Genomic DNA, 22,553 nt, shown 5'->3' on the forward strand with positions numbered 1-22,553 from the left:
CTATAAAAAGTATATTTTTATATGTTGAGACACAAACTTTTTTAAAAAATCAAGTTTTTAAGAATAGAGATGAAAGTTTTTTTGAATTTTTAAGGGAACTTTGATCCCAACCCACATTTTTTAACTCAATATAGGATATAGTACTTCTCTTTGTTTTTAATACCCAAGTGCTCCTTTCTTTAAAAATCTTTCATAGTCCTGCATTTGTCAGAAATGACACTTGAAACTCTCGTTAACAAGTCAGTTCAACCTACGTTTTCTGGATCGTCTGCTAAGTGCAAGGTACTTTGGTAGGTACTGTAATAGATAAATAGAATTTAGTCATTCCCTTCCAAAAACTAAAATCTAGTCAGAGACACAGATACCTGGACAAGTAACTATTGTATATGAGAGAAAAATAGAGATTCATAGTATAGTGAGGAAACAAAGAGGGAGATGAAAACCCCTCTTTAGAGTTTTCATTAACCCCAAATTTAGAAACTACAAAAACCTTGTGGAAGAACCATGATGTAAGCTTAGAGATAAAGACAAGCAGAGTGCCGACTTCATTATATGCCTCCTATTAGCCTACAGTAGTTTTCCATTGCCCATGGCATGCAGTTTGTTGCTCAGACACTAAAATGTCACTCTCCAGTGGCTTTAGTTCTCAACTGTGAGAATTAGATTAATCTTGAAAGAAGGCCAGACACATTCCCTGTGTTTTATCTAAGAGGCACATCATAATCCACACGGGTTGTTTGCTAGGTACACAGTACATACCAGGAAGACTGCAAGTACTGAATTTATTCATTTCTTCATTCAGGAAATGTTAATTGAGTACTTGCTATGATCTTTATAATCTGCTACATACTGGAGATTTCTAAATGAATACAATATTGTCCCTACCCAAGGAATACTCAAAGTGTAATGGGAAAAACAGATAAATTGGCAATTAGATTGCCTCATTATAGATGAAATGAGGAGAAATGCACAAAATACTGTTTGGTATCAAGGTACCTAATCCACCTAGCAGTATCAAAATTTATCTTTTGAGTTGAGTTTAAGAAAGCATCAGTTGGCTGAGCATGGTGGCTCACACCTGTAATACCAGCACTTTGGGGAGCCTAGGTGGGCACATCACCTGAGGCCAAGAGATCGATACCAGCCTGGCCAACATGGTGAAACCCCATCTCTACTAAAAATACAAAAATTAGGCAGGTGTCGTGGCGCACGCCTGTAATCCCAGTTACTCAGGAGGCTGTGGCAGGAGAATTGCTTAAACCTGGTAGGCAGAGGGTCCAGTGAGCCAAGATTGCGTGACTGTACTCTAGCCTGGGTGACAGAGCAATGCTCCATCTCAAAAAAAGAAAAAAAGCATCAGTCAAGCAGTTGGAGGCATGAGGGGAGGGTATACTAGGCAGAATAAAGGCGTGGAGGAGGGAAAGAGCTTGCTACTATCAGAATCAATGATTGTCTCTCTCTTAAGGCAGCAACCCTAGTAATAGACTGACTCTATTACAAAGTAATTTGGTTTTTTCTCTTACTATTTCCCCTATTGTATCTGTTGAGGGGATGTTATCATGAGCACAGAAATTAGTCCTATGCTTTTAATCAGTTTAGTAGTTTCTTTGTGTCTCATTTTATTCATTTGTAATTTTTTTTAAAGACTGTAAAACTTCTACAGTTTCTTTAGATCATTAAGTTATATGACTCTCTTTCATGGGAGTCAGTTAACAATACATGAGAAAAATATTTGTTCTAGGATAATATATGACCTAACAGTCTTTTGTTAGACTTAGAGATATCAATATGCTTTCTACGTTTCAGGCATATTTTATATTCCTGGAAATTACAATATATTTTAGGGCCCCATACCATGTGCTCTCAGTAGGACAATCATAAATCAGTCATCATATTCTAGTGTTCTTTTATAGGAAATGTAAACCTATGTCATTACATTGTTAGTACAAGTGACAGTGAAGTATTTAAAAAATCTCTGTCAGCCAACAATAATCATACTTCAAATAAGCCTTATGATATGTAATATCACATTGTTAAGTGAATTGTGGTCAAGGCAGTAGAGTGGAGTCGCTGAGAGGACAGTGGAGCAAGCTGTCTGAGTTTCAATCCCAGCTCTGTTACTCACTAGTTGTGTCATCTTGGGCAATTTACTTAACCTCTCCATGCTTTAGCTGCTTTGTCTATAAAATTGAGATGCTTTGTCTATAAAATACTTTTGGGAGTCATTTAATTCTCAAAGGATGAAATGAGTTGATATATGTAAAAGCATTTAGAACTGTGCCTGACACAAGATAGGCATTACTGGGGTTAGTAATGATGCTGGTGCTGATGATGCCAATGATACAGATGATGCAACAAATTACAAATTAAATAACAACATATTAAGCCATTATATATTCAGTTTTTCTTATTCTTAAATCTTAAGGCAATGCTTTGATCAGAAGAATAATTGCATAATTATTATATTAGATCTACTTTTAGAAAAGAAAATATTTTATAGAAAGTTTTTAAAACAAAAAGAAGAAAATAAAATTAACTTGTAATCCAAACACCCCAGGTTAACATTCTGACATATCAGTTTAGATTCTCTTCATATGCAAATCCCCCCCTCCAAATTGGATTGTACTGAGAAACTGTTTTATCACTTGCTTTCTCCTCTGTTTAAAGTACGTGTTCTTAGCCGGGGTGGTGGCTAATGTCTATAATCTTGCACTTTGGAGGCCAAGGCAGGAGGATTGCTTAAGCCCAGGAGGTCAAGGCTGTGGTGAGCTGTGATTGTGCCATCGCACTCCAGCCTAAGTGACAGAGCAAGACCCTGTTTCCAAAAAAACACAAAACCTACGTTCTTTATAACTGCATGGTTGTCCTTTATCCTGTTATAACAAATTCTGTTTAACAGATTTACTATTGTTGGGAATTTAGCTGGTTTCCATTTTTTTGCTATCATAATTAGTGAGGTAACATTCATCATTGTAAATATATATTTCAATATCTCTGTAACTGTTTCCTTAAGATAAATTTCCAGGAATAGTATTGCTGGAACAAATACTTTGAAGAATTTGTTTGTCCAAAATTGACTTCTAGGCTTGGCATGGTGGCTCATGCCTGTAATCCCAGCTACATGAGAGGCTGAGACAGGAGGATTGCTTGAAGCTGGGAGTTCGAGACCAGCCTGGACAACAAAGTGAGACTCCTGTCTCTACAAAAAGATAGAAAAATAAGCGGGGCATGGTGGCATACACCTGTAATACTAGCTACTCAGGAGACTGAGGCAGGAGGATCACTTGAGTCCAGAAATTCAAGGCTGCACTGAGCTGTGATTATGCCACTCCACTCCAGCCTGAGAGACAGATAAACTCCTCAAAAATAAGTAAATAAAATCACCTTTTCAGAAAGCTTGTACCAGCTTACACAGTATCAATATGAGGGTGCTATATTCCTTGTACCTTCACCAATGCTAGATTTTGTATTTTAAAATTACCTTTTCTAATTTGACAGGTGGACATGATATTTCATTTTAACTTGTATGCTACGACATTTTTTTAAAAACCCTATAGAGTCACTTTGTTTTTACACATTACTAATTAAATACTTCAGCACGGTCAACTAGCCTCAGAATTCACTTTAGGATAAGCTTTCAATGCCAACTTTCATCTCGCCATACCTGCAAACAGATGCATAATCATCTCTTTAATACCAGAGCACACATCTTCTGAAATGATATTAAAACCCATCCTTTTTTTAAAAAAAGAGCAGAACTTGCTTGTGGTGTGAATTTTCTTCTCTTGTCTCTTGGTAGTATTTAGCCAAGCCACCGTTGAAATCAGAGGCTGTTTCTTATTCAGTTTTTTATTCCTTACATGGGCATTCTAATATTTTGAAAGGATGGATGGTGGGTTGGTGGGTAGACAGGTATACAAAGGAATGAACAAACATGCATTTAGAACTTACCTGAAAAGTTACTTGTTGCATTGGAAGGCAATATATTATGATCCAAGTTAGAAGAAGCAGTTTCTAATTCTATAGTGGTTCTACCATTCACTTTTTTAATGACCTTGTCAATATTAGTCTCCCTGTGGCTCAGTTTCCAGTGTCTTCAATATTAAATGCTCTTTCTAAGCCTTCAGATTGCCATTGCCTCACTTCGTTCCTAAACTATTATAAACTCTTCCGTACTCCCAACCCTGTCTTCAGTCTGTGCATTGTACTGCCATCTGATTGACCATCCTGCAGGACCATATTCATTGTCATTCCTCTGTTTGATTGATTTTTGACTGTTCCCCTTGGTCAATAGGATAAATCCAGTCCCCTTAGTTTTTCAATTTCCCACCTCCCAGTCTTTGTTTATAGCATTCTGTTATCCAACAATTAACTGGCTTCTTTCTTTCCTCTTGTTCAAATCCCACCCTTACTTAAAAATTGGACTTCATTCCCTCCTATTCATGAAGCCTCCTCTTCCACTCCATCTCCAGTGATCCTTGTTTTCCCCCAACTCTGTGACATTTCCTAACTCTACAGGGGTTTTCAGTGTGGGTCTAAGGAAGCCTGGGGATTTGAAGCTGTGCTTCAGCCGCACTAAGTGAGCACGGGGAAGACCAAGAGCTCCACTACCTCCCCATCCAACCTCCAGGCTGCTTTTTAAATTATATATGTTGAGATTTTATTTAGTGTTTCCTTTGAATTTTTTCTTCTTTGGCCATATCATTTATGGACTGTATTGTTTCTTTTTAATTTTTTTTTCAGATATGTGTATCTCTTTTTCTTAATTAGGTTTTGTTACTTAAGGATCTTGAACTTTTTGTCTCTCACTTGCTACCTTGCAGAAGAAATATTTGTTGTTAACTTTATGGATTAATATTTGTTCTGCCTTGTTCACTGGATATTGTGAGACTAAAATGAGAAAAAGATGCTTTGAAAATTACTGTCGCACCTGAGTGTCATGGCACACACCTGTAGTCCCAGCAGTTTGGGAGGCCAAAGTAGGAGGATTGCCTGAGCCTAGGAATTAGAGACCAGCCTGGGCAACATGGGGAGACCCTATCTCTTAAAAAAAAAATGCTGGGTGTGGTGGCATGCACTTACTTAGGAGGCTGAGATTGCTTGGGCCCAGGAAGGGATTGCACCACTTTACTCCAGCCTGGGCAACAGAGCAAGACCCTATCTCCAAAAATAAAAAATGTCAAATTAAGTAAATGTTATCCCCTTTAGAATATTATTTTGGAGTGAGAACTTGTTAGAAGCTAAAACTTGACCACGTTTTAATGTATTTTATTCAAATGGTTTAGAAGCACCAAAAATTAATGTTATCGTCTGTTCACACAGACTAGCAGATATGCAAACATATAAAGACACAAATTTGTATTACATGAGAAGTACAGTTATAGAAGTTTGCCCAAGTATATCTGTGGAACAAAGAAGGCACATATAAGCTGTTTGCAGGTGAGCCAGAGAGTGTTTTCCTTTTAAAGGGTAGCTTGCCAGATCAAAGTTGCAAGATGGGCAAGGCAGAGAAGTAGGCAAACAGAGTAGAATATAAAAGGCTCCAAGATATAGAACAAGATCTTGGGAACTATTATCCCATAGAGCTAGCACATAACAGTGCTGAAATTGGAGATAAGCTGGCCCTGAATAGTCCAGTATGGTGTCCACAAGCCACATGTAATTACTTAAATTAGTCAAAATTTAAAATGCATTTATTTAGTCATACTAGCCACATATCAAGCAGATGTTAGGCATATGTGGCTAGTGGCCACTTTTATTAGATGTAGAACATTTCCGTTATCACAGGAAGTGCTATTAGACAGGACTGGGGCAGACCATAGAGGACTTTGTGAACTTAATTGAGGAGTTGGGCTTTTATCTTGTAGGCAGTTATGAGCCTTCGAAGAGTCTTAAGCAGGGAAGTAACATGATCAGACTTGGATTTTTAGATTTCCAAACTTACAGTATCAGTTCTCAAGTATATAGCAGGTTTAGAATCAGTCAAACATTTCCATCTAGCACATAGCTTTTGCTGAAAAAGTATAATTACAAGGGAATTAGGTAGCCTGGACCCCAAATTAGAGTAGAGAATAAAATAGATATAGGATTGAAGCATCTTTCAAGACTTCTAATTCCACTGGAGCATTCTCTTGGAAGCGATTGTTATTCTTTTGATAGTCTGGGGAAAAAAATGCTTCTTTACCTTTTTAGGGAGATTACTGGGTGATAAATATTAGTGATAATGTTATGTGAAAAAATTTTCACAAACTATTACTCAAGATATTTATATCTTTATTTTGTTATAGGATTTACCATTATGTTTTGAAAGCTAAGACTAATAACTGCCATGACTTGATAATAACTTGACTAAATCAAGATGTTAAATAGAATTGTCATACATTTATTAATCAAAGTAATTTAATTAGATTTACTAACAAAATAAAAATGTTGCTTTTAATAATTTGAATTAAATGTTCATGCACATTTACTAATTTGGGCCTTTTCTTACAGTTAACCCAGTATCCACTCCAGTTGCACTTCCCACACCAGCTCTTTCTCCAAGTTTGATGGCTGATCTTGAAGGTTTAAACTTGTCAACTTCCTCTTCAGTCATCAGTGTAAGTTATTTTTAAAATACACCAGCTCAGTTTTCTTATGTTGCCATTGTATCTTTTTTATTAAAATGTAAATACTTGAAGTGGATTCTTAGTTTGGAACAGATTCTTCTCTAAGAACAAGCCCAATGTAGCTAAGACCTTTTAATTTTTTAAATAATTTACTCAAACCATTGTCTTCTCAGTTTTTTTCCCTTGTCCACACTTAATTATCATCTGTATGTTTTTCTCTGGTATTGTTACATATCTGTGACATACAAAGGTTTTTCACCACATTGACCCAGTACATACACCTGAACTGTGCCACAAAAAGTTGTCTACATTAACAGACTTTCGTTTCCGTAATCATTTTATTCCTACCATGCTATTTTTTCATAGACTATTAAAAACTCATAACTGTTTTTATTTAAAAGTTCAAGATAACTTTTTTCTTTGTCTTATTTTTGTACATTTATTTACATGTGTTGGTGTCTTTAAAATTATTCTGTAATGTTATTTATAGAATGTGATGTGAAGTGAGGCTAGAACCTACCTGTCACAAAATAATGCAAAAACCATCAACTTACCATGGTATTTGAAGCTACCACAACTTTTTATTGTGTTAGCATATTATATCCACTAACCTTTCACTGTAAATCAAGCATGCTGCCTAAGATATATAATCTGTTGATATGCTTGACCGCTTGTTAATTTGTTGTCAGAAATCTGACAGACTAAGAGACAGAATAGTGAGCTTTGATGGGCACAGGTAGCTTCAGTAGATCTGGTTCTCAGGGCTGGCAGGGTACTACAGGGTATGTAACTGATCATCTGAACTGCCTGGGAGCATAGAGCTGCTTCTGCCAAAAGTGGGAGAAAGAAGTGCCTAATTCTTGTGTGTTATTATGGAAAAAAATTCCTCCATCAAAGCAAGTATGCTATCAGGGCTATGCAGTGAAATACTGAAAAAAGCTATCTGCATTTCCATTCAACATTGGTCACCTCGCTTAGAAAGTACAGGTGAAAAGTTTTAAGCTACAATGTTCTCTTTAAGCATAGAATGAGATTATCTCTTAACCACTCAGAAATGAATAAGAATGGTATTTGCGATTTTAATTTGTCCTTGTTTCTAAAAGGAAAAGGCACATTAAAAGATATGAAGGGGGAAGCATTGAAAATAAGCAGTTAAGTCTTTCATTTATTCAGGTAATAAATATTTACTGAGCATTTGTGGTAGGCTCTAAAGAAAAAGTGTTAATCAAAAAATCAATAGTGAATCAGTTAATACCTTGAATGGAACAGGAGGTCCCTAAAACCTTGGTTGGCAGTAAGGTAGTGAATAAATAATAACTTGGGCTCTGATATCAGATGTCCAGGGTGCAAACCCCTGCTTTGCCACTTAATAGCTATGTGACTGTGGGCAAATTGGTACTCTTAAACCTCCTTTTCCTATGAGAATACTGTCCACCTCATAGGATTGTTATGAGATTAATGAAATAATATATGCAAAGCTCTTAAAACAGTGACTGACACATTGTCATTACTCAGTAAATATTAACGAATATTCTCCAAAGTGATATATGTGATAATGGACCTGAGTGTAGACTCTTCTACTTTATTAACTATAAGAAGAAAGCAGTTGAGATTAGAAAAGCTTGTAGTAAATTTTCATTCATCACAAAGTAATTGACAGACTCACCCTTTTATACTAAGGAAAATGTTTATTGAGATGGTCTCTTCAAAGGAAAGAAAACCACTCCATCTAAAGTTGGGCAAAAAACGACTGCCAGTTGACACGGCTGAGTGAAGCAGGACCACAACACTCACTCCCCAAAAGCTAACAAAATGATCAAACAAGTAGTGCTAAAAAGAATGACAACCAGAAGTTCACCAGCAACAATAAAATAAGGACAGGAATAGAACTTTAAACAAAGAAAATGCTAGAACTCTGAAAAATGGAACCTGTAGAGATAAACTGAATATTCTGCTGCAGAATGGCATGGCTCCTAGTAGCACATCCAGCCCTCAAAACAGTACTGAGAAAAGAAGAAGAATCAGCCAGAGTTTAATCTTCTTCATTATGTGTCTGAATTTGGAAAGAAGTGGACGGAAGACATCAGGGGAAAATAAGGAAACCCCTCAAGAATTACAACTCCCATATAATGCTGTGAGATCTCAATAAATCTAGGAGCTTTTTTGGATCCTGAAATGAAGTTCATAGATGATAGAGTACATCTATAATTTTAAAGTCAACATGTTGTCCTAGTTGAATAGAAAAAATAAAAGTAACATATAATAAACTAGTATTTTCAATGATATGTAACTGTTTGACCATGACTACACTAGAAGTAGTTAAATGATGCTGGCACTCATATATAGAACTCATGAATGTGAGAACTATATGTGCAGATTTATATAGGTGTGTTGTTCGGCAACTCAAATGCTATGGGTTGCGGTATTGCCATCAGTGACATAGTTTTCCAAACACTGAACAGTTTTTCTGCACCAAAGTAGTTGCATTCCTGGAAAACTGAACCTGTTAAAATCTTGCCAAAGAGAAGAAAAACTTCGTATTTTGTGTGAAATGTTCTAGGATCAAGTAATTTTAAGCACGTTTTCACCTCACAAATGTTTAACAAGACATTTGAATGTTAATAGTTTCATTTTCTCATAGTAGGAAACAGAGCTTTTGTGAGGGACATGGTACAGTCTGTATCGTCAGGATCTGCCCTGTTCATTACCACGAACATCTAGCATTCCTGGCCTTCACTCCTTAAAGCTAGCGGCATCCTTTACTGTCCCTCCCTCCAGTCGTGTCCTAGCTGCAAACGTCAAAGCATTATGTAGCGGTGAGAAGCACAGGCTCTTGATTCAGACTCCCTGTGTTCAAATCAGAGTTCTGCACTTTACAAATTAGAGACTTTGGGCAAGTCAGTTCCCCTTCCAGTACCTCTATTGTTTTCATCTGTAAAATGATCATGCTACCTACCTCATAGGATTGTTGTTGGTATTAAATGATTAACAAACATGAAATGTTTATAACAGTAACTGATACGTACTAATAACTAAATATTTCCTGTTATCATTTTCATTACATGTATATCATTAGTGCAACTTTATAAAGGAAATGAAGTGTGACCCAAGAAAACTGTGTTTTCTTCTTACTATTAAGGCTGTACATAGATATGCTGAAACATGAAAATTACTATGGATTCTACTTTAAAGAAAAAAGAGTGGGGATACTGCTGATTGTTGAAACCAAGGAAAGGGTGATTCAAAGTAATAGAATCAGTAGCTGTAAAAATTGTGGTCGTATGATTGAGTATAAATGATAAAAATAAGAAACGAAAACTAGAAAGTGAGGAACGATGACAGGATGCATGGTAATTATTTTTTCAATGTAGGAAAACACTCAGTAATATGCAAAATTGAAACCACTTTTGTTTTTGTTTTTAATGAAATGCAGACCTCTTAATGATTTGTATATACTCAAAGAACGTTTCTCTGATGTTTTGGAGGGTTTTTTATTTTTTGGTTTTAATTCCATTTCTTTTTCTTCAAAGTAAGATTATAGTCCCATTCTAAGGGATAATTTGTCTGTTTCTCTGTATATCTGTCAGTGGGTACAGAAGTGTCACGTTCACTATGGTTAACAGTTGCTTTAGATGGAATGGTTTCAGAATGACTTGTTGATTGTTTTGGTACTTTTCTGTAATGTTTAAATGTTTTATAATTTATAATAAATGATAACTTTTTAAAACAAATTACTACTATAAAAATGAACAAAAGGACAAAAACCAGAAAAATTAATTTATGATATAACAAATCAGAATAGTGCTTACTTCTAGGAGAATTAGTGCTTATAAGGAAAAACAAGAGTAGCTTTTCGGGTGCTGATAATGTTCTGTCTTTTGATATGGGAGCTGTTACATGGTTGTATTCAGTTTATGAAAAAAATCATTGAGCTTTGCACTTAAGATATGTGTACTTTATGTATATTGTACTTCAATAAAACATTTTTAAAAGTGGACAAATGATATAAACACATTCATAGAGGAGGAAATATAGATGATAATATGTGAAAAAGGTTCAGTGGTAGTAATGAATAAATGTAGATTTAAAGAACTATCTTGCTTGTAACATTAGCAAAAATCACAAAAACCAACATCTGTTGTTGCTGAGGTATGCAATGAAGCAGGCATTATACACTGCTCCACTGGTAAAAGTATAAATTATTACATCATTCTGGATGGCAGTTGGGCTATCTGTATAAAAAGCCATCAAAATATGTATACCTTTTGACCAGGTAATCTCATGTCTAGATTCTTCTTCTAAGGAAATAATTAGAATTACAAAGATTTATGTGCATGGTTGTTTAAACTTAAATGTCTAGTGATAGTAGTGATGGTTACAAAAAGTATACAAAAACAATTTAAGGAATTTTGTACAATTATTAAGATTTTATTACATATTTTAATAAGATAAAATATGGTATAATGTAAGGTGGAAAAAGGGATACCAAATGTTATGTATATTATCTCAATTTTGTAAAATTGTACAATTGTACTGTTTTCAAATACAGGGAAATTGAAAGAGTAGAAGAAACTGCATCATAATTTTAAGAGCTTTTATGAATGATGAGATTATGGATGTTTTATATTTAATTTTCTTTTACATATTTTTAAATATCTTCCATTTTCTCTTAATCAAGATGTAACACATCTAATACCCGAAAAGCAATACTTTTAAAATAGAAGTGGAAAGCACATATATGAATGATGAGGATTCCTTTTTATTTGTTTGGGTCCTTTTCCTTTTCCTTTTCCTTTTCCTCTTCCTTTTCTCTTTCTTTTTCTTTTCTTTTCTTTGGGTCTGGCTCTGTCGCTCAGGTTGGAGTATAGTGGTGTGATCTTGGCTCACTGCAATCTCTGCTTCCTGGATTCAAGCCATCCTTCTACCTCAGCCTCCCGAGTAGCTGGGACTACAGCTGTCTGGCACCATACCCTGATTTTTATATTTTTGTTGGTAGATATGGCTAATTTGTTGACTAATTTTTAAATTTTTGTTGGTAGAGCTGGGGTTTTGCCATGTTGCCAAGGCTGGTCTCAAACTCCTGGGCTCAAGTGAACCACTACACTCAGCCAGATTCTTTTTTATTGACCCATCTGATATCTGTCTTTCTAGATCACCACTACTAATTAGTTGGGTGATATTGAGCAAATCATTTGGTTTTTTTTTCAACTATGAAATGATAGCAAGACAGATTTCCGTGTTTCCTTTTAACTCTGATATTCTATGTGTGTATGAACCTAAGATGGAATTTGGAATTAATGAAAATAATGTCACTGGGTTAATTTGAGTAAGTTTGTTAAAATAAAGAGGTGAAACATTTTTTAGTTTATATGATGACTTTCTAGTCCATCTATAATTTTTATTTATTCTAGTAAATGTTATTTGTTTTCCTTATGTATATGAGATTTTTTCAATTAACAAAATATTTACAATGAAACCCAAAGAGCAATTGCTTTTTCACACCAAATATTTTTCTAATTAAAAAAGTCACTATTTGTTCCTATCCTTTGAATTATATATTCAGAACATAGAGATTTTAAAAAATAATGCCTGACAAACATTATTATCATTATAAGGAAAGGCTTTAGTTTTTTAAACTCTATAATAGATATTATCTATAAACACAGCATGTTTTAGTCTTGCCAGAGACTGGCCATTGGCCAACAGATAGCTCCATCGAGAGAACATTTTAGTTCCTGCTATAGTATTTCAGTGAACAAACTGGTTAACTTGGTAAATTTTTTTTTACTGGATTGTTATTAGGTCATGAGTTTAAATCAAGCCCTGCAAACACATAAACATCAGCCCTTAAAATGTAGGCTTCTTGCAGGGATGAAAAAAGAATAGGGGAAAAAGACAATTTTGTATGTAAGAATAAATGTGAAATAAGAATAACTTGTTCACCTCTGGTATTAGAAACGTTGAGTGAAACTTTGATCTGTTGTGCTTTAAATTACTTTGTATATTTGGGTCACAAAAATATTAAAGTGAATAAAACAGTTAAAGTTACCTGTTTTAGTGTATGTTCTGCTTTAACTGGTAAACATCAACATGAAACCTTGACTCATCCTTTGCCTTTTTTGTTTCTTCGCAAACTAGTTGTGTAAGAAACTATATTTATTCACTTACTATTTAAGATTATGTTTTTATGGAAAAATCAGAGTCTGACCTTCCTAGGTTACAAGGTTCTCAAGGTGGCTGGGTGTGGTGGCTCACACCTGTAATCCCAACACTTTGGGAGGCCAAGGTGGGCAGGTCACCTGAGGTCAGGAGTTAGAGACCAGCTTGGCTAACATGTTCTACTAAAAATACAAAAAATTTGCCTGGGGTGGTGGCACGTACCTGTAATCCCAGCTACTTGGGAGGCTGAGACAGGAGAATCGCTTAAACCCCGGAGGTGGAGGTTTCAGTGAGCCGAGATTGCACCATTGCACTCCAACTTGGGCAATGAGAGTGAAACTCCGTCTTTTTTTTAAAAAAAAAAAAAAAAAAAAAGGCTCCCAAGGCAATCCCCAAATGCCATAATACCATAATGGAGGTATACTATCTATGATTCTTTAACATGTAATCACAAATCAGAGGGTTTATGTGGAAATACACTTTTAGAGTTCCACCTTAAAATGCTAAGAACTCATTTAGAAAGACAGAGTGACATTTGTGAAATGCATTGAATCTGGAGCCCAAAGACCTGATTTTCACCCTTGACTGAGCTGTGTTTATTATCATTGTGACTTTGAGCAATTCTTTGACTTGTATAAACTTCCATTTTTAATTTACAAAATAGAGATAATAATTATCCTAAACACCTTTTTTTAAATGAAAATCAAATGAAATAATGATCCTGAAAATGTTTGAATTCTATTCTGTAGCTGTAAACCCTGAAATCTAGTCCAATGGCCCTGGAACAAGTGGGATAGTGATTTGGCAACAGATAATAGATGCAGATTTGAGGATCTTGGCCTAGATATAGACTATAGGAGGAAGGATTCAGTCAAAATTGGGATTGACAGGGTAGAGAGGCTCCAAGGCCTTTATGTTCAGTAATAACATAGGGTTGATGTCATCTATTCCATTTCTTTCCCTTCCTCCAGCCCTCAAATTGGATACTAGAACTATGCAGGAAAAGTGACTCAGTGAAACAAAAACATAAGGTCCTCAGGAAGCACCAGGATCTGCAGAATCAGGGACTGAAAAACCCTTATTGTACAGAAAGGATTATTGCTTAGTCTGCCCAGCAGAGTTGACCATTTTTGTACTGGACATATCTAAATCAGGCAGAAGTTACTGCATGCCAATCCTGAAAGCTTGTTATGGGATTATAGCTTTTTTTTTTATTGCAAAGAATTCATACTAAAAGTAAATATCAGTTTGCTCTAAAATGTTTGGGATTGATTTCATAATTTTTCTCTTCCTCAGAACTTAGAAAAGAAAGTTAAATTTCTTGAATACCTTCAGTGTCTTACCGAGTTAAGGAAAAAACTACAAATAGTTGTATTCCTAAAATCATGTAAAAGGAGCAGTGAGTGGTACATGTCATTCCTTAATAACAAACTTCTTTTGTTTCCTATATACCTCTTTAATACAACCAAGGATAGTGTTACAGTAATTCACGTCCTATAAAATAATGAAGTAATGCTATGAAAAATAAGCTCAGCCATGAACCGAAGCCAGATTATCAGCGGGTTAAGCCATCTCTCATCTTGTTCTTTGTCTTCTCTTCTTTAAGACTAGGGAACTGGTTATTGAATAAGGCTCCCAAGTCTAGCAATAATAACTCAAGGGTACCCTGAATCAACATCTATGGCTTTTCCCTAAATCCTGATCTTAGGGCCATCCATTTGTATTTTGAAATGATCAAGCTATCCTTTACTCCAACTGAAAATTTACTTGCCTAATATTTCACCAGGTCTGCTCACAGGTGTATCACAGAGAGACAGTACCTTTGGCGAAACCATTGTTTAGTTGGTTTTCACTTCATCCAGTTACCAACCAATCAAAGGTTTTTCCACCAATCATATTTTCATACCATTGATTATATTAACCTAGCTTAAATCAAATCTAAAATATGTATGCTTATTACAATTATTGAATGGTTGCATATGAGGGTTGTTGGGTTTTGTAAAAAAACAGGAAGCTTATTTAAAAATTTTTTAAAGTCAAAGTAGGCTTCTCTGAAAATTAGTTTTAACAGTGTGTTTGAAAAAAAAAATGGAGGCATACCTAGTGGGTATTTCAGAGAGTAATTTGGAAATATTCACTCCAGTTGAATAATGTATTCTCCATGACTCACTAATCAATGTGGCTACACGTGAAAACATGCAAGAATGTTCACTGACACATTGTAAGAGAAAAAAAAAAAAGAAAGAAAATTGGAAACTACATCTATCACTAGGATACATAAATTGTGGCATGCAAATACAATGGAATACTGTGCCAATTGTTAAAATTAATGAACTGGAAATACCGGTTAGACAAATCTCAGAAACAATAGTAAGAAACGTTACAGGCTGGGCACAGTGGCTCACACCTGTAATCCTAGCACTTTGGGAGGCTGAGGCAGGCAGATTGCTTGAGCCCAGGACTTCTAGACCAGCCTGGTCAACATGGCAAAACCCCATCTCTACAAAAAATACAAAAATTAGCAGGGCATGGTGGCACGCACCTGTGGTTCCAGCTACTCGGGAGGTTGAGGTGGGAGGATCACTTGAGCCTAGGAGGCTGAGGTTGTCAAGAGCCAGGATGGCACCACTGCACTTCAGCCTGGGTGACTGAGTGAGACCTGTCAAATAAATAAATAGGAACATTACAAAAGAATACATATAATAGGAAGCTATTTGTAGAAAGTATAAAAGTATGTAGAATTATTTGATTGATGCATACATATGTGGAAAATGTTTAAAACCATACTTGTGGCTGGGTGTGGTGGCTCACGCCTGTAATCCCAGCACTTTGGGAGGCTAAGGCCGGCAGATCACAAGGTCAGGAGATTGAGACCATTTTGGCTGACACGGTGAAGCCCTGTCTCTACTAAAAATACAAAAAATTAGCCGGGTGTGGTAGCGGGTGCCTGTAATCCCAGCTACTTGGGAGGCTGAGTCGGGAGAATGGTGTGAACCCAGGAGGTGGAGCTTGCAGTGAGCCGAGATTGCACCACTGTACTCCAGCCTGGGGGCAGAGCAAGACTACGTCTCAAAAATATAAATAAACAATAAAACAAATAAAACTATACTTGCAACTGGCAAACACCAAATGCAAATTCTGGTTACCTCTAATGCTGGAAGCAAAGAGGAATGCAATCTGGGAGGGGTATACTTGGGATTGTCATTCAGATTTTTAAAGTTTTACTCATGATGCTCGAAGGGGGAGGGACGTTGGCTTTTTGTTTTTGTTTTAATTTGTTCTTTATACTTCTTTGCTTGAATTATTTTATATATGGGTTATAAATGTGAGCTACGTTAAATATAAACTAAAATCCAAAGTATAACTAAAATAAAACTATCAATAGTACACAATACTTGAGTCCGGGGTTTGTGCTTCCAAATTCCATTCCTTTTCTTCCGTATCTTTTTGCTTTCCTTTATAATTATATGCTAAATCAATCTTTGTATGTGTATACCATATGTGGTAAACTCCTTAAAATTATTTAATTAATGAAACGCATTTATATGTCCTGTAAAATCATATTTGCTCCATGATAGGTCTTTTCCTTCCTAGATGGTGCAAACTTGGTCCATCCTTCATTCCATGCTTAGTTTTCTTAAATTCTCAATTAGAGTTCAAATTAATGAGGATTCTATTTCAGTAAAATTCTTTTGTAAAAAAGAAAATGTCTTAAGATTCCTGTTTCAAGGAATTATATAAGAAAATTGTAGTGAAATAGAAATATTTCAACCCGGCCGGGCGTGGTGGCTCACGCCTGTAATCTCAGCACTTTTGGGCAGCCGAGACGGGCGGATCACGAAGTCAGGAGATCGAGACCATCCCGGCTAACACGGTGAAACCCCATCTCTACTAAAAAATACAAAAAACTAGCAGGGCGTGGTGGCGGGCGCCTGTAGTCCCACCTACTCGGGAGGCTGAGGCAGGAGAATGGCGTGAACCCGGGAGGCGGAGCTTGCAGTGAGCCGAGATCGCGCCACTGCACTCCAGCCTGGGCGACTGAGTGAGACTCCGTCTCAAAAAATAAAAATAAAAATAAAATATTTCAACCCTTTAGATTTTATTTCAAAAAGAATTTTAACTTATGTTAGTCATGTAGTTGATTATGGATGGTACCTTTTTGAAAAATAGAAGAATTGACAGTATTCTAATAAGAGTTTAAAGCAAGATTTGCCTTTGACAAACCCAGACACAGATGGTCTAACTTTCAGATGGTGGAATACTAGCTGTATTACTTATGGCTTGCATTTTGCAATGTGTTCATGAATATAGCCCATAAAAATTTGCAACACCTAAGAGCTTTCATATCTGAAATCCATAAGGCAGATAACAACACGTTTCCCTAATGTTTGTGTTGTTCATAGATATCAGTGAGATGCTCTAGATATTTGCATTCTAACATATATGCAGACTGAAAGGCTTTATTATAGCTTAATTTCATTTACTTAAAAGATAACTTTATTGAACACAGTATGACTAAATCACTATGCTAGGAATTACAGGTAACAGGTTAATAAAACATGGTCGCTTCCTAAAGGAGCTCACAGTTTAGTGAATGAAAAAAACTAGAAAACTTCATTATAGGAGTACAGAGAAGAGAGCAAGTAATTCTGCAATGAGTGCCTATCAATATGGACTTGGATAGCGATATTTGTGTTGGTTCTTGGAGAATGATTGAGTTTACCAACAGGGAAGAAGAGGAGATGCGTATTTCAGCCCAGGGCATGGCCAGATGAAAGAGAAAAGATAAAATGCATATTATACTTTTGAGAAATTCTATAGCTAGATATAGCTAGTATACAAAATGTATGTTTTGGTGGAGAGAGAAGTAGCTACTGATTGAAAGTCATATTGTGAAACAGTTTGAAAGGAGTTCTGAAGATTTTAGAGCAGGTCATTGATAGTGATCAGATCTTTGTTTTATAAAGTTGTGTGAAAGATTAATTGGATAGGAAGAGAACAAAGGGATAATTTGGTAACGTTTAGATGGATAACTGAGATTTCCACTGGAATGATTATCTGGATAGTGGTACCCAGTTAACCAAGATAGAAAATAAGAAGGAGGAAAGGACAATGACATTGAAATTTTGTTTGGAACATGTTACTCTGAGGTGCTTTTGGAACACCAAGTTGGAGACGTCCAGTAAGAAGGTAAAATCCATTCTGGATTTTAGTGAAAAATTAGGGCCAACTAATTAGAATACAAGCATATGCACAGGTTATGGGTAATAGTTTAAGGGAGGGGAACAGAAGGGAAACCTTGTGGGTGAGAAGAGACAAATGAAGATGGAATCCTAGGGAACATCATGCTTTAGGAGACAACAAAGAAAAAGGCCAAATAAAAGGAGTGAAAAAGGGAGGTGAGTCATAGAGCATGTTGTCAGGAAACTCACAGGTTACTGAGGGTAACAGACAAATCATTAATATAGTAAGTGCTGAACTAGAGACAAATCCACCAAGTGCTCCTGGGTGACAAAGATCTCTTAGAGAAGATATACATATGTAACCTTGGAACTGAATCTGGAAGAATGAATTTGCCTAGGTGGCTGGAGTAGAAGAATGACATTCCTAGCAGAGAAACTAGTATACCTGAAGGGTTGGGGTATGAAAGAACTGGAGTATTGCTGAAACAGTAGTTCAATGTAGGGCTTAAGTGTAGCATGTGTAACCAGATCTGATATTGAGAAGTATGTTGGTGACACACTGTCATGGGAAAATTGTAGTAATGATTCCTTAACTTGTTTTCCAATCTTTTTGTGTCCCAGTACATGTAGAAAAGTGGCAATACCTATAGTGCGTTCTAGGGTACACAGAATGCTGAAGGAGGTTAAAGGCAGCCAAGTCCAGGAGCTCCAGCTACCACAGGCCCCAGTTGGCCTTGGGGATTCATGTGGGGCAGTATCACAGCACACCTCTGACCCATTTGTGGCAAATTAGTGAGGGAGCTCTGACTTAGCTACCATAAATATAACAGATTTGATCCTATGGATCACAAACCCTAAGTGGAATTTAATTTTGGACGGCACAGGAAGGCTCATTAAGAAAAGTGATCATTTCAAAATGCAAAAGTGGTACACTGAGAAATAGTAAGGAATTTCAAGAACAATCCATGAAGCAAACAAACAAAAAGGCCTAATTTGTTGTTATATGTCACTTGGAGTTAGCCAAACTCAAGGTTAAAGGCACAGTCCTCCAGACTAAGTTGGCCCAAGATTTCTGACACCAACTGTAACTTTACAGGTTTCCCAAAACCACTTGCCAGTTCAGTAATTTTCTAGAACAACTCAGAACTCAGAAAAGCACTGTGCTTAAGATTACAGTTTTAGCAAAATGATACAAATTAGAACCAGCCAAAGGAAGATACACCTAGGGCAGATTCTGGGAGGGTTCCAAATGTGAAACTTTTAGGTTACCCTACTGGCATGAAAATCTGGTAATATGCATGGAGTATTGCCAGCCAGGGAAGCTCACTGAACCTCGACATCCAGGGTTTTTATTGAGGCTTCATCATATAGCCTTGAGTGTTTGAACTCTAGCTACATAGTTGAACTCAGTCTCCAGCCCTCCCCTGTCTCTAGAGGTCAGTCTGATATTAAGTGGCTCAGCGCCCCAACCCTCTAATCACATGGTCTTTCTAGCTTGGCCAGCCTTATCCTGAGTTATCTCCTTAGCATAAGCTATCTGAGGGCCTGTCATGAGTCACCTCAGTGGCATAAATTATCAGGTGTGGTCCCAAAGGGCCCACCATGAATAACAAAGACACTTTTATCACTGGGGAAATTCCAAGGGTTTAGAGGTGGCCTCTCAAGAGCTAAGAGAAAGTCCTAAGCTCTCTTGAGGTTAGGTCAAATTCCTTACTACACATATGCCAATTAAGTGTTTTATTCATCCCACATGTGTTTATTCAGACCAGAATATGAAGCCATGGATATAGTGGTAAACAAGATGGGCAAGCTTCCTGCCCTGAGAAAGTTTATAGTTGACTGGGAAAATAAAGAAAAATTGCCTCAAAGTACGTAATTACAATATACCAAGCGCTTTGCTTTTTGTAACATAGTTTTGCCTATTTGGAAGTATCTGTAGATACAAGTTGTCTTTATTTATCATTATTTCTCTGGTTATGAACATGAACACTATTATTTGACATTTGCTAAACTCCACATTTCCACCTTTTTTCCTCTGTACCATTATAACTTAAAACCTAAAAGAGTTACTTTCAATATTTGACACAGCTTAAGATTTAGATACTGGAACTACTTTTCTCCTTTAGCAAGAGGTAGAAGGATGATTTTCATCGTCTGTACTCTATGCCATTTGCTTTCCTTGAATTGGCATTAAGGACCATCACTTTGTCACTTGATGACGATGCCAGGGTGAAGCTAGCATGGAATGTCGGTAGCTAGCACGGAATTTCCTATGACCAGCAAAAAGATGACATTAAGTTTGGCAGCATGACCAAGAAGCCCTGTACTCATGCCTTCCGGCTCCCCGTGGATTTATAGGCTGAGGGATAGGAAGAAGCAACCCCATTTGTAATCCACTTGAATTTGGGCACCCAGAGTGGTACAAAGAAAAGCCACAAAGCAAATGTAGCTTCTGCAGTTTTTATCATTTGTCTTATTAGATTCCTTATCAAAAGAATATGGAAAATTGGCTAGCAAGTAGGCTTACAGATTTTTGCCATTGTCGAAAATTGGCAGCCAGTGGAGTTACAACTCTCCGTGAGTTAGGGATAAGTCCCTGACCCAGTTTGTGTTGTAGGAACTCAATTGGGAAACAGAGAAGACTCTTCTCAGGCCTTTTTTTGGTGTGGAAGTCACTCTGTTGGTTTTAAAACAATAATAAGAAAAAAAGAAACCATAATTCATGAAGAAGTATCTGATTCACTCCATCTGAAATCTAAAACAGTATTTGGAATTATTAGGATAATTGTGCATATAATAACAACTATTGGGATTGAAGTTAGTTGCATTGTATTTAGGATTTCAGTTTCTCTTGACTAGTCTTATCTTAGATATATCCTCCCCAACCACCCCGCTACCAATTCTCCTCCTCACTCTCTTTTAATTGCCACTAGGGTATTTTAGTTTTGTTTTCCAATCTCTTAATATTGGCAGAGTGCTAGACTTTTTTTAAATTGGTCTGCAAGGAGAGATTGCTTTGAGGGACGTCTTTGTTGAATATGTACATTTACTAAGTTATATGCCAGACGTTTCATGAATATGTGATCTCATTCAAAAAATGATAATATATGATAAAGTTTTTCTAATATAGGAGAAGAACTATCTTATTGTTTTTTGAAACAGAGTTTTGCTCTTGTTGCCCAGGCTGTTCAATGGCACAATCTCAGCTCACTGCAACCTCCGCCTCCCAGGTTCAAGCAATTCTCCTGCCTCAGCCTCCTGAGTAACTGGGACTATAGGCATGAGCCACCACGCCCAGCTAATTTTGTATTTTTAGTAGAGATGGGGTTTCTTCATGTTGATCAGGCTGGTCTCGAACTCCCAACCTTAGGTGATCTGCCCGTCTCAGCCTTCCAAAGTGCTGGGATTACAGGTGTGAGCCACCACACCTGGCGAAGAACTATCTTTAAATTTTTTTTTTTAATACTTTATAAAGTTAAGGTATATTCAGGCCCCAGGCTAAGAGACAAGTCCAGCTAAGATCAAATTCCTTTGAGTTTGGAAGAGGGAGAAATTGTGAGTCAAAATTAAAAATAATTTTGTCATTTTGAATTTAGGAAAAATCCTTTATTTGTTCTGATGAAAATGTCAGTAGTCATGGAACTGTGGTAAAAATAATGAAAAAATCACTGGCCTGGGTCTGCTTAAATTGAAAACATTTTTAAATTAAAGTGTGACAGTATTTTGTGCTTCCATTGCCTAGCCACGTCCCATCTTATTCCTTTATTCAGTTCTCCTCTGGGTATGAGGTTGCTTTAATTCTTAAATTAAACCTTAAGGTATGTCATCCTGCTGCTTGATCTTTCAATTTCTGTGCTACTTCTGAGGGACTCATAACAGACCATTTTCATCTCCCCTTTTCCTAGATTACTAAAAGGAGCTACTTTTTAAAAAGAGGTTGTTATTAATTTTTAGTTGGAAATTTTTTATTGCAAAATATTTTTTAATTGGCTTAAGCAAATATGTGCCAGTTTGTCCTAACTGGCAGGTGGTACTCATAATGTTGTTAGTATTACAGTAAAATTCCCCACAGTGACAAATCCACTGGATCAGATGCTAATTATAGTTATTAATGAACTAGCAATTATTTGTGGCAAAAAACCCAGGTCACCCAAAAAAACAAAGGAAACATGCACACAAATCTGCAAGAGATTGAAGGATTAAAGAGGTTGTGGTAAAGAAAGCCTTGGGCCTTTCGTTGTCCCTTCCTCCTCCTTTGTGGTAAGTAGTTCCACTGGCTGGGAGTTCACTCATTTCAGAGCTGAGAGTTCACTGAACATCTATCCACTTTTCCTTACGATTATGATTTTTAGCTTTTATTATAATTAAATGTACCACAGTAGGAAATAAGATGATTTTTAAAATATAACTTATTTTTAAAATGTAGTTTGTTTTTAAAAGATTCATCTTTTCAGGCAGTTTTGTCATCTTCAGTGAAAATGTATAAATAAATGGGTTTCTGAAATTCCGTCTTTTAAAAAACAGTTCATAGTCTGAAATTATGCATTTAAAAAAGCAGTTCATACTCACACAAATTTGATGGAACTTTGTGTGACTATGAATT

The 22,553-nt window shown here is 36.4% G+C and overlaps 1 protein-coding gene across 4 annotated transcripts in view; it reads left to right on the plus strand.

The window, feature by feature from the left end:
• AP3B1 (adaptor related protein complex 3 subunit beta 1) overlaps positions 1-22,553 on the plus strand; it is a 294,984-nt gene that overhangs the window by 199,309 nt on the left and 73,122 nt on the right. For 2 of the 4 annotated variants that reach the window (XM_050795644.1, XM_050795645.1), the window contains exon 22: positions 6,493-6,599. In XM_050795644.1, the coding sequence (XP_050651601.1) occupies positions 6,493-6,599 (107 nt within the window). Of the gene's footprint in view, positions 1-6,492; positions 6,600-8,288; positions 22,350-22,553 lie in introns of those variants that run through there. The other 2 variants (XM_050795646.1, XM_050795647.1) reach the window with 2 other exon arrangements.

Source organism: Macaca thibetana, chromosome 6, assembly GCF_024542745.1.
Source record: "Macaca thibetana thibetana isolate TM-01 chromosome 6, ASM2454274v1, whole genome shotgun sequence".
NCBI lineage: Eukaryota > Metazoa > Chordata > Mammalia > Primates > Cercopithecidae > Macaca > Macaca thibetana.